Raw genomic sequence first — 17,087 nt, 5'->3', positions numbered from 1 at the left:
ATTCATTCTTCTACAATTATTACTGCACACACCAGGATATAATATTAATTGAGAATCTCAAAGGAAGATGACAGGCTCAAAGGTAATTACTGTGAAATGCAAGGGTTAAGGTTATACAAATTTTCGATCATACTTTGTGTGCTACCAAATTAATTTTTGTGCTACTGAATTTTTTTGCTTGCTAGCACCAGTGCTACCACCTAAAAAAATAAGTGTACAGCCCTGCCCCTGGTGTTGTGTCTGTTTTTCTGAGGCCCAGGGCTATTTTGGCGGTTTTTGCATACTTCTGATTCATCCTTACCAAACTAGATTAAATCATGCCAATGTTTGGTATCTTTTTGTTCGGTACATGCTCACCTATATAACCTCATAGTTTTTTATTTAATTTTGACATACCTAATGATCATATTGGACCACACAAAACCACACAATTAACTTAAAAACGGATTTCGAAAATGTATTATTTTTACTATTTCATTTAAGAAATTTTTTGAAAGCTAAAAAAAATACAGTCTGTCACAAATTATTATGCAAATTGAAATTAAGTGTCATAAACATTTAATTTTTTGTATTTTATTTAAACTCATGGATGGTATTGTGTCTCAGGGCGCTTTGGATCATTGACACCTGTGATAATCAGTTTGCTAAGTAAGCCCAATCAAAGGAAATCTACTTAACAAGGACGTTCCACATGATTAAGCAGGCCACAGGTTTCAAGTAATATGGGAAAGAAAAAGGATCTCTCTGCTGCCTAAAAGCATCAAATAGTGCAATACCTTGGATAAGGTATGAAAACATTAGATATTTCACGAAAACTTAAGTGTGATCATCGTACTGTGAAGAGATTTGTGGCTGATTCAGAGCACAAACGGGTTCGTTCGGATAAAGGTAATATGAGGAAGGTTTCTGCCAGACAAATTCATCAGAATAGGAGAGCAGCTGCTAAAATGCCATCACAAAGCAGCAGACAGGTATTTGAAGCTTCTGGTGCCTCTGGAGTCCCGCAAACCTCAAGGTGTAGGATCCAGAAGTTTGCAGTTGTGCATAAACCTATTATTAGGCCACCCCTAAACAATGATCACAAGCTGAAACAGTTGCAGTGGGCTCAGGAATACATGAAAACTCATCTTCAAACAGTCTTGTTTACTGATGAGTGCCGTGCAACCCTGGATGGTCGGATGGTTGGAGTAGTGGATGGTTGGTGACTGGCCACTTGGGCCGGAATCATGGGGAGAGAGCTGGTTGGCACCTTCAGGGTCCCTGACGGTGTGAAAATGACCTCGGCAAAGTATGTAGAGTTTCTGACTCACCACTTTCTTCCGTGGTACAAAAAGAAGGACAGTGCCTTCCGTAGTAAAATCATCTTCATGCATGACAATTAGGGCTGTCAAGCGATTAAATTTTTTTATCTAATTAATTACAGGCTCTGTGATTAATTAATCTAAATTAATCGCATACTTATATGACACTTTTATACCTGTTTATAAACAGCTGTATAGCCTACTACAGTTTGTTTCTCTCTCGCACGCGCTCGCTCTCCGTCTCTCGTAACTTTTGTCTCCTCCCCTCAGCCAGCTTTATACATGAACTAGCGCCAAATTTTCTCAAAAAAACAAGCAGACTAAATGACGACTTTCCATCTCCCACAACAGACAGCACTGCACTGCCACCATTTCGTAGCCTATTCATAGGCAAACATATTGAGACACACACACACGGGCGGGTGGTTTATGCGAGACAGCTAGCAAACAAAATTTGAGGAAGATTGAGAGATAGGCCTACTGTTTTGAACCTAGCCTACATTGTTGCACCCACTAAATCAATAATGCACAGACACTGCGGAGAATTAAGTAAGATGTCTTCCTACCTTCATGCTTATTTGCCGAAGGATCCCATAAACCGTCCATAGAGCCCTCGAGTCGGCCCCTTTCCCCTGCTTCTCTCTTTATTCTCCCTTTTACCCGCGCGCCAGCTATAGGTACAGCTCCGCACCACTTTTGCACCGGGTCAAAGGGCATTATAGAAGTGCGATTAATCTGCGTTAATTTTTTTAATCGCGTTAATTTTTCTGTGATTAATTAATCGAAATTAACGCGTTAATTTGACAGCCCTAATGACAATGCACCATCTCATGCTGCAAATAATACCTCTGTGTCACTGGCTGCTTTGGGCATAAAAGGAGAGAAACTCATGGTGTGGCCCCCATCTTCCCCTGACCTCAACCCTATTGAGAACCTTTGGAGCATCCTCAGGCAAAACATCTATGAGGTTGGGAGGCAGTTCACATCAAAACAGCAGCTATGGGAGGCTAGTCTGGCATCCTGCAAAGATATTCAAGCAGAAACTCTCCAAGAACTCACAAGTTCAATGGATGCAAGAATTGTGAAGGTGATAACAAAGAAGGGGTCCTATGTCAACATGTAACTTGGCCTGTTAAGATGTTTTTGATTGAAATAGCTTTTGATTTCACTAAATATGACCTCCTAATGCTGCAAATTCAACAAATGACCATTTTTAGTTGTTTACAACCTATAACATGTTTTGAAACTCTGTTGTGCATAAGATTTGGAACAGTGCATTTGGAGTTTTTTTTTTTTGAAAAAAATATTTTTATTATTGGGAGTTTGTTCAATAAAATTTGAAATATACTCTAACGTTTGATGACTTGAAAATTATACTGACTGTGATTTGCATCGACTATTTAGGAAAATCTGGGAAAATCTAATTTGCCTTATAATTTGGAATGCAATGTACATGGGATGCAATTATGGTAATATAAAAGTTTGATTGAGGTGGCATCCACCTAAATACAAATGTTATGAACAAATAGCAGCTGTATACATAGACGTTTTCCCCAAATTCCTCAAAGTTCTGTCAACCATGACACTGTGTTTTGTATCTTTTGTTTCAGTAACACTTAACCTATATAACATGCCAGTTTTTATTTCACTTAGACATAATATTTAGAAAATTTAACTTTCTCAGTTTGTTGTTTTGGGTTCGTCTCCACCTCCGTGCGTAAAGGCAATGTTATATTTGATTAATGGTTAATATGCAAGATTAATTCAGTATGGTTATTTGAGTTATTTGTTTGTTTACATTTAGAAATTAACTATTTGCTTTTGACATGCTGGGGCTGCCGTAGTTGGCTTGATGAGCGCACGGTGCACACCTATGTGTATTTAGGAGAGAAGCCAGAAGTTAATTAGAGGAACGGGAAGCGGCGCAGTTTTTTGACCGCTCAGTGACAGCTCTTTTGTTTAATTTAGTGGAAAAAGCTTACCTCGATGATCCATGTTATCTTTTGCCTTTGTTTAATAAATACTGAAAACTGACGGACGATCTCAAGCCTTTATTTTTGGAACCAAAGGGGCGAGCGTGTAATGAAAAAGCCACAATCCCGAACCAGCGTGATTATTTTAATAAACAGCAAAATAAGTCACGACAACAGCTGATGAACGAGAGTAAACAGCAGGCCTTAAGGCAGCGGTCAAGAAATCCTTTTTGCTTTGCTCTATGCTGCTCTCGCCTTTTTATGTATCTCCCTCTTTTATCAGCCCACACCTAGGCCTACACACACGTTCATTCTCATACATTTCATGTTCAAATCCAAGTGATGGGCAATTCTGGTGACGACTAGTAAGTAGGGCTGGGCGATTAATTGAATTTCGATTTCGGTTACAATTTTGGCTTCCCTCGATCATGAAAACAAGATAATCGTAATAAAACGGTTATTGTGCGGCATGCCGGGTCATGTGTAGTATAGTAGATGCAGCGCACCCTTCTGTCTCCACCTGTGCTCCGCCCCGCCCGCGCCCGAACACTGTGGCTTTCAGCGATTCCAGTGCAATTGTTTATTCAGCATAAAGTTAAAACGCTCGTCCAGGATGTTACACCGAAACACAAAAGCCTTGTGCGATTGAAGCAGCGTTTCACTCGGTGAAACATGATGTGAGTGAGACTGTGATGGCGGTGGGTAACGGTGTCATTCACTGTGAGAACTTGCAGGTGTGAGCCGCCGCGCAGAAAAGCTCTGTGGCTTTACGGGTAAAATGATAGTCGGGGATTCCTGCACGTTAACGTTGTTGAGGGGAAAGGCTTCCGCTTTCTGATTGCATTTCTCGAGCCTGAATATATTGTGCCATGTCGGCAAACTATCTGCGCGACAAGAGCAAATATACAGTGAGACGCACCCCCTCCGTTAGTTTCAGCCTACAGACGAAAAGTTACAACCAGCACCTAAGCATGGACTTCGTTTAAATAAAGCGTCTAATTTTTATGATCAGCGCTCTGATGCAAATTCTGAAGTCTGAACATTACGTTGTCAGCTGTGGTGTAGTTTTTTTTACTGCAACTCAACGTGCACTGCAAAAAAAAAGAAGGCAATAAGTCGATCTTTTTGTAGATTCATAGCCTACCTCCTCTTTTAAGTCGAAGTACAAATCAATGAATGGTTCACAATCACATCCCTAGTAAAATATTAATTTTACTCTTAGATTCGAAGGTTTTACTGATTATTTATTTTGTATAGCTTTTTAGTTGTAGGCTATGTTTGAGGAGCACAATTGGGAGTTTTGTTTATGTAATGTTGAAAGAATTGGCTGAATTTTCATTTTGGTGCATCCCTACAACGAATAATCGTCCTTAATAATCGTGATTACAATATCAATCAAAATAACCGTGATTATCATTTTTGCCATAATCGAGCAGCCCTACTAGTAAGACAGCGGACGTTTAAACGTTTAACCGTCAGGATTGCAGTCTGCACGCTTGCTTGTGCGTGTGTCGTTTGACGAAATGGAAACTTTACAATTGTTGCCTTATAGTCGCCTTTAGCTTGAATTACAACCAACATTTAGAGCGCTTCTGCCTTGACAGCATGTTAACGATTCCAAGGAATTGGTTCACTAGGCACCGGTTCTGAACAAGAACCGGTTCTCGATTCCCATCCCTAACCATAGTTCATTGTGGTGTTGACCTCGTCACAATTCTCGTGAGGTCATTCCTCGGTTGCTTCACTTGTCTTTCTGAAAGTTTATTCTTTTACATCTCCCCTTTTGGTTCTGGTGTGAATTGGTGGCTTCATGCTGGTCTATAATGTACTTTACAGTGCTTGTGTGTAATAGGCCTAACATTTTTTTTTGTAAGAAAAATGACTTCTAATGCTGGCTCTATTCTATGTTTTATCGAGCATAATGATGACTTTGTAGATATTTTATTCCTTTAATGGGTATTTTAATGGCCAATTCAACTGAAACAACTGAAACCTCTTAAATGTGCTAAGTGTTCTAATAATTTTGGCCACCACTGTATATGAGATGTATAGATAAAGTAAAGATTATTACTGTGTCTGTAGGCTACATGTTATGAAGGCTGGCTGCTGTGTGTATACTCAGTGCTTCAGTCAGTCAACAATGGCTTTATGTAGCCTACATAGTCACTCTTTGACTCTAAGGATGAACTGTCCCCCTCCTTCATGTCAAAGAACAAGCTCAATGCTTGACTCACGTTCAAAGTTATCTTCAATATTACTAAACTATTCTCAGAAGGCTATCTTCAAAACCTTCAGTATCTCTTAACCTTCCACCGGGTGTCTGTCACTTTTGTTTGCTAGCTAGCTAGCTAGCCTCGTCTGTGGCATAGACGGACTCTGGCTGTCACTCTTTGTCTCTTTTCGTCCAGCTTCGTATTACTTCGTTGCCCTGACTGAAGTTTTTATGCTGCGTCGGCTCGGACGTGATTAACGCTCTAGAGCGTTTGTTGACCTCAGAGGATTAAGAAGATTACTGATCATTTTGAGTCTTCAGGTATTGCCAGCCTTTACATCTCATTTGTGAATGCTTATAAGATATTGTTGTCCTCACTTTAAATAACTACCTGAGTTATTAATTTAGTAATAATTAGGGCTGTCAAATTAATACGTTAATTTCGATTAATTAATCACAGAAAAATTAACGCGGTTAAAAAAAAACGCAGATTCATCGCACTTCTATATTGCCCTTTGACCCGGTGCAAAAGAGGTGAGACGATAGCGGAGCTGCACCTGTAGCTTGCGGACACGGCCCGCACGGGATTAAAGAGTAAAGAAAGAAGCAGGGGAAAGGGGCCGAGGGCTCTATGGATGTGTTATGGGCTGCTCCGGGCAAATAAGCATGAAGGTAGGAATACGTCTTATGTTATTCTCCTGCAGTGTCTGTGCATTTTTGATTTAGTGGGTTCCTAATTAACAATGTAGGTTAAAAACAGTAGGCCTATCTCTCAATCTTCCTCCGTGTCTCACTTTTGTTTGCTAGCTGCTATCATCTCCCGCAAAAGGACACCCGCCCACTCTCACTCTTCCTAGCATATGCCTGTCTTTTTTCCTCCTTTGTGTGTGTGTGCGTCATTTAGCCTGCTTGTTTTTTTGTGTTTTTTTTCCGGCGCTAGTGGTTCCTAAATGTATTTCATGTAGAAACCTGATTGAGGGGAGGAGACAGAAGTTACGAGAGATGGGGGGAGAGAGAGAGAAACGAACGGTAGCCTATAGGCCTACAGTTGTTTATAAACAGGCATTAACGTGTCATATAAGTATGCGAACAATTTAGATTGTGATTTAGAATCACAGATTTTTTTTTAATCGCTTGACAGCTCTAGTAATAATACGTGTTTATAAAACATCTATAAACACACTCTCTACCCATTACTACATGAATAGATCAGTATATGCAATCATAATGTACATGTAAATAGTGTATTTATCATTTAGTGACACTTTCTGAATGATCTTATGAACCATTAATAAATCATATATAACTTGCTTTTAAATAATATATACTTGATTCAGAAATAGTGAATCCATCATTTATAAAGTAGGAATAATGCTTTTTGAATTATGATGAATCAAGCATTTACTAATCCTTAACTAATGCTAAATAGTCTATAATTTAGTGAGGATGGCACTAGGGCTGGCCCAAATTATTCGAGTATTCGAATACTTGTTTGTTAAATTAGTATTCAAAGCTCAATTCAGTATTCGAAATATGTATATATATATTTTTTGCACAAGTATTTTAAACTGCAATATATATGTTGTCAGCAAATACTGACATTCAGATATACAAGTTATATATACTGTCAACAATTGTTAAGATACAAATTTAACACTCAATTAAATAAATCATCAAATTATTTGAACTTTGACCTAGTTTGCCGCTGACCTTTCAAAGCACAACCGGTGTAATACCACCTGTAGGCTACATGACGTTGTCAGAGAGAGGCCAACTAAATACGGCACCAAGCTCAGTAGGGAGAGAGATGGAGGAAGAATAGAATATGTGTTTCCCTTAACTGTATAACACAACATTAGCGCAATCTCGGAAGGAAAAGCAATGCATGAACTGTATGTTTAGGTCATGTCTCCATGACAACACTGAGGGGGGAAAATCATTTTCTATCAGGCTAGTTTTTATTCTATTGGAGGTTAAAATGTATGAAATATTTGGGGGTGCTGCCTCTTGAGTGACAGCCAGGGGTGTTGCACCAAATTCTGGGCCCCTATACAGGAAGTATATAGAAGATGGGCCCCCTGACAGGCGGTCTTACAATACAAACATGTAAAAGCTATGTTTGTCTAGAGTCCAAAACGTATGAGTGACTTGTCCCTCTTTGAGCCAGATAACAACACAATGTTTCTATTGATGAATGACCAAATCGTTACTTTGTACATTTAGTACTATTTTCTGGACAAATTTTGAGACACAGAATTACCAAAAAGCAGAAAGAAAAAATGTGCATGTTTAAAAAATTCAGTCAGCTGCTGGAATTTTTTTCCTTTGTTTATATTTTTCAATGGCTCAATATAGGCCCCTGATCTTCGTAGCCCCGAACAATATTAAAAAAAAATAAAAAAATTACTGACGAATGAAAGGCCCTGATATCAGTACAACCCCCCCCCCCCCACACACACACACACGAAAATTAGGTGCCTATCATTAGCCAGTACATTTTTTTTTAAATAAAGTGTTTTGGGCCATCAAAGATCAGCGGCCCAGTTAAAAAAAAAATAATATATATTTTTTTTTTGGTTGCAGCCTCCCTCTGCCTTCACACACAGACTGAGTAGTCTTGTTTAAATGTTACAAATTGAGCTAATAAACTGAACTTCGATTTTTTAAAAGTTGCTGCAGAAGTTATCTCAGCTAATTTTATAATCTAACATCTACTTTGATAATAAGGTGATTGTATGCAGAATGCTCGTGCCAGAAACTTATACGGTGGTTTTGTACAGATAAATAAATAAATATTAGCAGGTTCTCAACAGTATTTCAATTTAGGGGGGAGGGGCGCGAGAAAAATTCTGTCCCCTAGAGGAGGCATGACAGAAAATAATTGAGAACCACTGCACTAAAGGATTGCTCCGCTTTTGCAGCTGATGCAAATGAGAGAAAAAATATCACCCTATCCACAGAGCACTAGCACAGATGGAAATGCAAGGACTGCACTGAAACTGCCCTGTGGAGCAGGGCCAAAGGTGCGCCTGGCCCATTTGAATGTATTTAAATGAGGGAATATTTAAAATCCAGTGCAAAACTGCTCCATTCCTATGCAAATAAGCCTTGATGCAAATAGCACCTTATCCTCAAAGACCAGCGCCAATTGCAACAGGCCATTTTAGTGGCGGAGATACCGCATAGAAAAAGTGTGTAAAAAATTCATGCAAGTTATACAATGGGGGAAATTTACAGGAAGTGGGTTGTATACTTTTATAGGAAAAAACAGTAAAACGCAAAACGAGGGGAAACTGCGCCCAGCTGCCAAACTTTGTGGGCGTGTTAGCGGCAGTTTTTACTTAGTGCAAATTCCTTAGTGGATACAGTACTAAAACTTTACAAATGAACATTTTGTGACGTGGTTTCTGTTTATACCACTCTGTTAGATAAATATGCATGGCATTCTTCATTAATAAGTATTCCACATTTTTGAATGTTCATCCTAACACTGCTCTTAACCCTGTAGTGTGATGAGGTAAACATCATACATCCTGTCTGTCTTTAATGCTTTATACCAGAGGATAGAAAAGAGATGAGAGAAGCAAGATATCTAACGTTGGCAAATCCAGCCAGAAAATGCAAACACTGTTGGACACAGTATTTGCTAAATATTAATAAGTATTTGCTTGTCAAACATACAGTTCCTATTTCATTCAAGTTGTCATTCATCACTTCTTGTGTGCTGAGAAGTGCATGTTTCCGACACCCATCTCTGCTGTGGTCACAATTGCTGTTTTCTTTTTTTCTTTAGGTATTTCAACCTTTTTGTTGAGAGGAGACAGTACAGAGTGGAAATATGGAGAGAGAGGGGGATGACATGCAGTAAAGGTTTAGGGTCTGACTCCACCACTGCGACCAGGACTGAAAAGAAAACTGACATTTTACACACAATGTTACCAGATTTTTAAATTGGTGAAACACACCCTTATATTCATGACTATCCAATATTTATTTGTTCAACAACACAAAGCCAAACAGAGCCAGTGTGCAGTCTTACTTCGTGGATGAAGTCCCCTATGTCTCCTGGGTGTGGCGCAGCAGAGCGGAGGGGGTACTGGTGGTCGTGATGGAGTGGCCTCTCATCCAGACGTCTGATCCCCACCTTCACACACTCTGCCTCTAAGGCATCTGGCTGCTGCAGCTGACTCAGATCATAGTCCTAAACACACAAGCAAAAGCACATAGAAACATGTTGGTGTGTCAGGGAGTCAAGGAAGACTCTAGCCCATCCACATTATTTTGGAAAGGCTACCCCTCAGGTGGTCAGCATCAGCATGGTGTGGGCTTAGCCATTAAGAACAGGTTGGTGCCAAGACTCACTGAAACACCTGTTGGCATTAGTGAAAGGCTTATGACCCTCCGTATCCCCCTTGTCAAAAATCGTTTTGCCACACTTGTTAGCGCTTATGCACCAACCCTCCCATCTGAGAATGCGGACAAGGATAAGTTTTACCAGTCCCTTGACGAAGTTCTTGGTCGGATCCCTAAGACTGATAAGATTCTTTTGCTTGGGGATTTTAATGCTTGAGTGGGACAGAACAACAGGGTATGGGATGGAGTACTTGGCAAACATGGTATTGGTCAGATTAATGCAAATGGTGAGACTACTCACTTTGTGCTCTGAGCACAACTTAACAATAACCAACACACTTTTCCAACAAAAGAACAAATACAAAACTTCTTGGATGCACCCCCACTCAAAACACTAGCACCTGATTGACTATGTCATTGTTAGACGATGTGACATCAGTGATGTAATTATCACCTGTGCCATGAGGGGTGCAGACTGCTGGACAGATCATCGTATGATTGTGGCTAATGAAGCGATCTCGACTTCCAAAGTCTGATCTTCAATGAAAAGCTAGTATCTAAGTTTATTAGTTAGGTCCTATTAAACCTGTATTAACTAACTTGTAACACAATGCTTTAATTACAACCTTTTTCTTCATAAAGAAATATCCCCTTCTCTCACGGTTTCTGCTGAGCGGCGAACCCGGGCTCCTGCGGTGAGCGCGCGGAATTCTAACCACTAGACTACCAAAGACACTTCTAAATCGATAAAAAAATGTCTACTTAAAACCACCGTGTTCAGTGTTTTACTTCATCAAAACCTATTCATCTATATAATGAATCCTGTTTAGGTATGACATTTAACACTTTATATTTGATTCAGATAATCATTCACCACTTTTAGGCAGAAGATACGGAGCCCCTCTGGTGACATCCGAAAAAAAAAAAAAAACTGTTTGCCCGATTTAGTGATCTGTTTGCATGACTTAATAATCTGTGGCCACAGTTTAATAATTCGTGGGAACGAGATAATTATTTTGTGGCCACAGTTTAATAATTCGTGGGAACGAGATACTTATTTTGTGGCCACAGTTTAATAATTCGTGGGAACGAGATACTTATGTTGTGGCCACGAATTAACAATTATAAAAGGAGTGCGTGCTGGGTTGTCTATTGTTGCAGCAGGGGTTAGACGCATATCGGCTATGGACAAGATAGAAGAGATATCGTTCTATTTTAACCTCGGAATGATTTACAATGATAGCCTATTTAATGCCATTTTATTTCATGACAAAATAAAATGCTGATCTAACATAAAACCGCGCTGAAAAAGGCATGAAATGAGGCAACCAGTAAGTAGGCTTCCTCTGCCTCACTGAAGGGGGCGTATGCGTGAGCCAACAGGGTTTACAGGATAGCCTACTTCCGTTACCTTCACAACCTGTAGCCTACCTAGTTGAGCTGGCTTTATTTATCCATTATTCCGTTTGGCTATTTTTCGTATTTATTTGTGTAGGGTAATGAAAGGCAGATGTTGCAACTGAAATTTGAATTAGCCTTAAAATACGATCAGCTGGTTCAGTAGACAGCTGTCACTTCGGCCGCGGCGCAATGACTGAATACAGATCGTCAACACGTAGGAAGAATAAAAACATTTATTTGGAGATATATGCCCGAAGTTACTACTTTGCAACCTCGTTGATGACCAACGAGTGCGCATGCATCCAGTGCAGGCGGAAGTACACACACTACAACGATAGACAACACAGCACACACTCCTTTTATAATTGTTAATTCGTGGCCACAACATAAGTAACTCGTTCCCACGAATTATTAAACTGTGGCCACAAAATAATTATCTCGTTCCCACGAATTATTAAACTGTGGCCACAGATTAAGTCATGCAAACAGATCACTAAGTCGGGCAAACAGTTTTTTTTTTTTTTTCGGATGTCACCAGAGGGGCTCCGTAAGAAGATATCCTTCACAAGTTATTTATTTCAGTTTTATGCAGCCTATGCTTCTTAACCCCGCTTCCTAAAAACAGAACATATACTATTTCAAGATTTAAAACGCCTGCGTTAAATCCAGGAACGATTTAGAGCATATTCTCTCCTTACAGAGAGGTTAGTTTTATGAGGTTGTGTGTGTTTTAAATCAGTAATGTGCCGTAGTGTGGAGTCAGATTGTACTTACCTCCCCGGGGGGGAAACGATCTCTTTGTAGAAAAAACCTATACCTAAAGTCCTTCTGTTCCAACTATAAACTAATTCAAACTGAGGCTTTACAACATTTAAGGGATTTTATTTACAAAATACAAGACAGTATAGAAATATTACATAAAATGGACATGAAAGGAAAATAAAAGAGGTTTATATGCCTATAAACTCATCAAATGGAGTCTTTGTTCATTTCCCCTAATATATGTTTTTCTTGGTATTTTTCACAATTTGCCAAAGCACAAGATCAGAGTTATTGCATGCTCTCCGATTTTAAACTTGTGCCTATCCCTATCTAACATCCCACTGAGTCTGTAAAAATGGTAAGGACTTAAGGAAGATTGTTAACGACACCAGTCAGTAAATGGGAGATCTTGTCTCAACCCAATCTCCGTTAATTCCAATCACCATTCTATAAAACCCCTGGTCTAATAATTCCCCATCTAAAGTTTAAGAATTTTACCAAGTCATCTGTGTGTCAAGAGTTTTAAAGAAGTGTTTTAAAAGACTCTGCCTCTAAGTACTTCGAAGTCCAAAATCTTTCAGAGTATTTTGGACTCACAAAGTTTTTCTTCTGCCTCCATGGTTGAAGGGACAGATAGAGTGTGCTGGAACAGAGCGTGACAAACTATATAGAGTATATAGTAGTGCCTGCAAAAGAAAGACCCTTGTCCTGCTCCAAACGTGCCGTTACATAGTGAACTGAGGACCAATGAGACATGAGAGAGGGAGGAGTGAAAAAGGAACAGCTGCACGGGGGACCCATGGACATATAAAGAAATGGACACCGTATTGAAACATGGCGCCCATTCATTCCTATGAAAGCTGCTCATTGGCGCAGAGAAGCAACAAGGAAGCGGCCATACTGCTCTCATGAGAGCCCTGGAGCAGTGTAACGTTATAATATGTCCGTGCATTAAGCTAAGCGGGACGAGCACAGTTGCATTGTTTATCGACCATGGAAGTATAAGTTACTAATCCCCGATGATTCTCTGTATGTAATCTTTAAATTACACCCCGTCGTTGTAAAGTAATATAGTGATAAACGAAGATTCCTCCCGCCATCGGAGGCCGGGCCGTCCGAAGCAACGGTTGTTTCACTACGGCTCCTTTTAGCGGCTACACGTCTAACGGCTAAAACTTAAAATAAAACGGCTATAAAACGCTTTCGGTGGCGTTTTGAAAAGCGAAAACTTCCATTCTATTAGTACATGGTCTAAAGAAAAGTATGAGCCTTTGATTGATATCCAGAAAAAATGTAGCGGAGATACATTCTTGTTTGACGAAATTGTATTGGGAATGAATGGGCCAGGGCTCTCTATGATCTCCATTTTGTTTTACGGACCCGTCCCAGACAGTCTAATGCCTGTTATACCAGGCGTGGCCACCTGGCCATGCTGGCGGCTCGGAAAAGACAGCGTCCTGGGGGCCTGGGGGGACCCCGGTAGCCCCCTTCCCCCTACTCCTTCCTACTGTATGGCCATATAAGGTCCTTCCCCCTACTACTTCCTATGGCCCTATGGTCCTCCCCCCTACTATGGTCAGCTTTTAACCTGATGAGCATTCACACTCTATTCTGTTTCATTAAAAATATCCTACTTTTACCTATGACAAAAAGATAGTAAGTAAAAAGTTGCATCAAGGTCACCTCACTCAACACTAAGATACGCATGACAGTTCGCCCTCCCATGCGGCGAAAAGGAAGTAATAGGAGGCAGCTGCACCCGCCTTCAGAACGAGCATGTCAGAAATGATTTCCGTAGCTCTGTTGCTGGGAAGCAGGACATGGAGTTGCCAGTAAAGTCAGACACTTTGGAGTAGGGGTGTGAACGTTTACAAAAATGTCTAAACGTTTACACGGCTGCAATTTTTTCATGTACACGTTTAACCATTTAATATGGGGGGGGGGGGGCTGCTGTTGACGTCTTTTTTTTTCTTCTTTTTTGCCGATGCTGTTGGAGTGACTGTGCGGTGACAAAGACCGGCAGACATATAGACAGAGAGAGGGGAAGAGAGACCTTTATTTCATAATTTAGCTTTTTGACTTAAAAGTGATCATAACTAGCCTAGCGATCATCTGTTTTTGGACTGACTCCTGCTGTCGGGGACGTTGGGCTCACGAGCCGAACAGCTGATCGGACCAGCTGTTTGACACGGAGATGAAAACAAAAGTGAAACTGAAGGTGGGAGCAGTTAAATAGTTAGGCTAAATGAATAAATATTGTAACCAAACACAATAATATGTTGTTTTATCTGCTTTAGTAGCCTACAGTAGCACATGTCGACCGGTTTTCGTTTATTGATTTCTCCTAAACGGTTATGATTTACTATTCGTCTACACGTGTACACGTGCACACCCCTACTTTGGAGCAGAAGTGGACCTTCATTAGCTCTGCTCTCTATGACGCAGCAGCCCAAACAATCGGCTTTAAGAGTAAGAATCACCAAGATTGGTTTGATAAAAACTCAGACACCATTCATGACATGCTTGAGAATATGCATAGATTGCATCGTATAGCCCTCAGAAATATGTCCTGCAGTATTGCAAGAGAGCAATGGAAGACAGCGAGGCAGGAAGTTCAGAGAGATCACAAAGAACGAGTGGTGGGTAAAAAAGGCTGAAGAAATTCAGTATTATGCCATTATAAATGACATGCATAATTTTTTTAATGCTTTAAAAACAATATATGGCCCAACAATTCGCTCTATCACTCCTTTGAAGTCAGCAGACGGTCTGACACTTTTGAAAGATGTCATTCTTTTGAGGTGGGCCGATCATTTTGATTGCCTCCTTCATAAGGAGTCTGATGTGGACCTCACTGTTTTGGAAGAAATGCCTGACCGCCCCTTAATCAGCCACCAAGCTTGAGGCAATGAGGATACCAATGTACTTAAACTCTTTATCAGTATATCACAGAAGTTTGGACTGCAGTGAAAATTCCTCAACAATGGAAAGACGCCAACATTGTCACCATTTATAAGAACAAGGGTGATAGTCTATCTGTGGCAATAGTAGGGGTATTTCATTACTGGCTGTTGCTGGTAAGGTCCTGGCTAAGGTGATGTTGAATAGATTGGTCAGTAACATCACAGAGTCAATGCTGCCTGAATCACAATGTGGCTTCAGAAAAAGCAGGAGCACGGTCGACATGATCTTTACGGCACGGCAACTTCAGGAGAAGTGCAGGGAACAACATCAGGATGTTTTTATAGCTTTTGTCGACCTCTCCAAAGCATAAGACTCTGTTCAGAGAAAACTTTTGTGGGAGATCCTCCTTAAGTTTGACTGTCACAAAAAAATTGTTAACATCCTCTGTCCAGTGTAGGGCCAGCCCCCCTTTGACTTTACCTGTCTTTACTGTTGCTGATGAACAGCTATCAGTAGTTCCGTCATTTGAATACCTGGGGAGTATGCTCTCCGATGACTGCAGCATTGATGAAGAGGTCCAGAACCGCATCAGGCAAGCGTCTGCTGCCTTTGGTAGACTGCGACACCGGGTCTTTCAAAACAAGGACTTAAACCTCCACACCAAGGTGTCTGTGCACCATGCTGTCCGTTTCAACACTCTGCTGTACAGTTGTGGGAAGTGGGTCACTTACAGCCGCCACCTCAGGTCCCTGGAGAACTCTCACATGCGCTGTCTGCAGCGTATCCTTGGCATCACTTTCCGTGATCATATTCCTCATTCTGAAATATTTGCAAAGACCAACAGTAGAAGTATTGACGCTTTGGACCCAGCACCAGCTGCGATGGCTTGGACATGTGGTGAGAATGCCCCTGGACCGACTGCCCCGCAGAGTGTTGTACGGCCGGTTAAGTCATGGCCAACGCTCGGCTGGGGGGCAGAAGAAGCGCTACAAGGACCAGATGAAGACCACATTGAAGAAATGTAACTTCAGCCCTGAGGACCTGGACGTTACTGCTGCTGACCGCACCACATGGCGGCAAGTGTGTATGGAGGGGACCCGTAGGCTGGAGGAGGACAGGACAGCCAGGAGACAGCAGAAGAGGGACAGGAGGAAAGCTCCTGTGGAGCCCACAGTGTCTACTGACACATTTACATGTCCTACTTGTCAGAGGTAATGTTGGTCTAGGATTGGGTTGTATAGCCACATTAAATCTCCTGGGGCCTATTGCATAAAACTAGGATAAGGGATTAACCTAGGATTTTTCGGTTATCCTGGCTTGTTAGGTACCCTGGAGATTTATCCTTTACGTTTAGCCTGGTCCCGACCAGGCTAAACGTAAAGGATAAACTTATTCTGTTGCCTGACTGGCTCAGTCAGCTGTCACTCCGATCTGAAGGTATTTAACAGTTATTCCATGATCTTCTGTGTAATGCTTAAATTTCAATAACCTGTTTTAAAGTACCATATAAAAGACTGCATTGTCATTTAGTTAAATAGTTCTTCTTTTTTATTATTTAACCTGAACCATTTATAATTAACTTAATTATAATTACATTAAGATGAAATTATATAAATTATAATAATTTATGTGATAGTCTGTTCATATTGCGGGCTATATTTATACAATTGATTATCGATGGTAGATGACGTTGCAAATGTGGGTCAAATAAATTCACTTTGTACTTATAACTATATCGAGGTGCATCTAAAACAAAATTAAATATCAATGAAAGTTTCCTTTTTTCTGTAATTTAATTCAAAAAGTGAAACTTAAATATGTTCTAGATTCATTACACATTAAGTGAAATTAATCTATAATAAACATACTTTTCAGAAGGTCGACATTTCTGATTGGTTGTATGCAATATTGTAATATTTTGAGATACTGGATTTTTTATTCCATGATCAATCAATCATCCAAAAAGAAGGCCTGACTTTCACTTTGTGTAATGAAAGTTTAACTTTTTGAATGGACTTTCCATGATATTCTATTTTTTAAATGCACCTGCAGACTGCTCACTGTCAACTATTTTATCATAAAACAATGCAGGGACATCAAGATTAGTTGGCAGAGATGACATCCCCTATAAAATGAACTGCCCCCTGACAATGGCCCAATCCCAAATGACTCCCTAGGCAC

At 40.4% G+C, this 17,087-nt stretch overlaps 1 protein-coding gene across 1 annotated transcript in view; it reads right to left on the bottom strand.

Moving 5' to 3' along the window:
* The window catches only part of LOC307253791 (cadherin-2-like), a gene marked incomplete at its 3' end in the record, with an annotated part of 220,383 nt that overhangs the window by 3,293 nt on the left and 200,003 nt on the right, over positions 1-17,087 (bottom strand). The window contains exon 15 of the mRNA XM_080031959.1: positions 9,526-9,687. Within this exon, the coding sequence (XP_079888085.1) occupies positions 9,526-9,687 (162 nt within the window). The remainder of the gene's footprint in view (positions 1-9,525; positions 9,688-17,087) is intronic.

Source organism: Ammodytes marinus (assembly GCF_949987685.1).
Source record: "Ammodytes marinus genome assembly, chromosome: 8".
Taxonomy (NCBI): Eukaryota; Metazoa; Chordata; class Actinopteri; order Uranoscopiformes; family Ammodytidae; genus Ammodytes; species Ammodytes marinus.
Note: the sequence above shows the minus strand (reverse complement) of the source record. Positions and strands in the feature narration are given on the sequence as shown.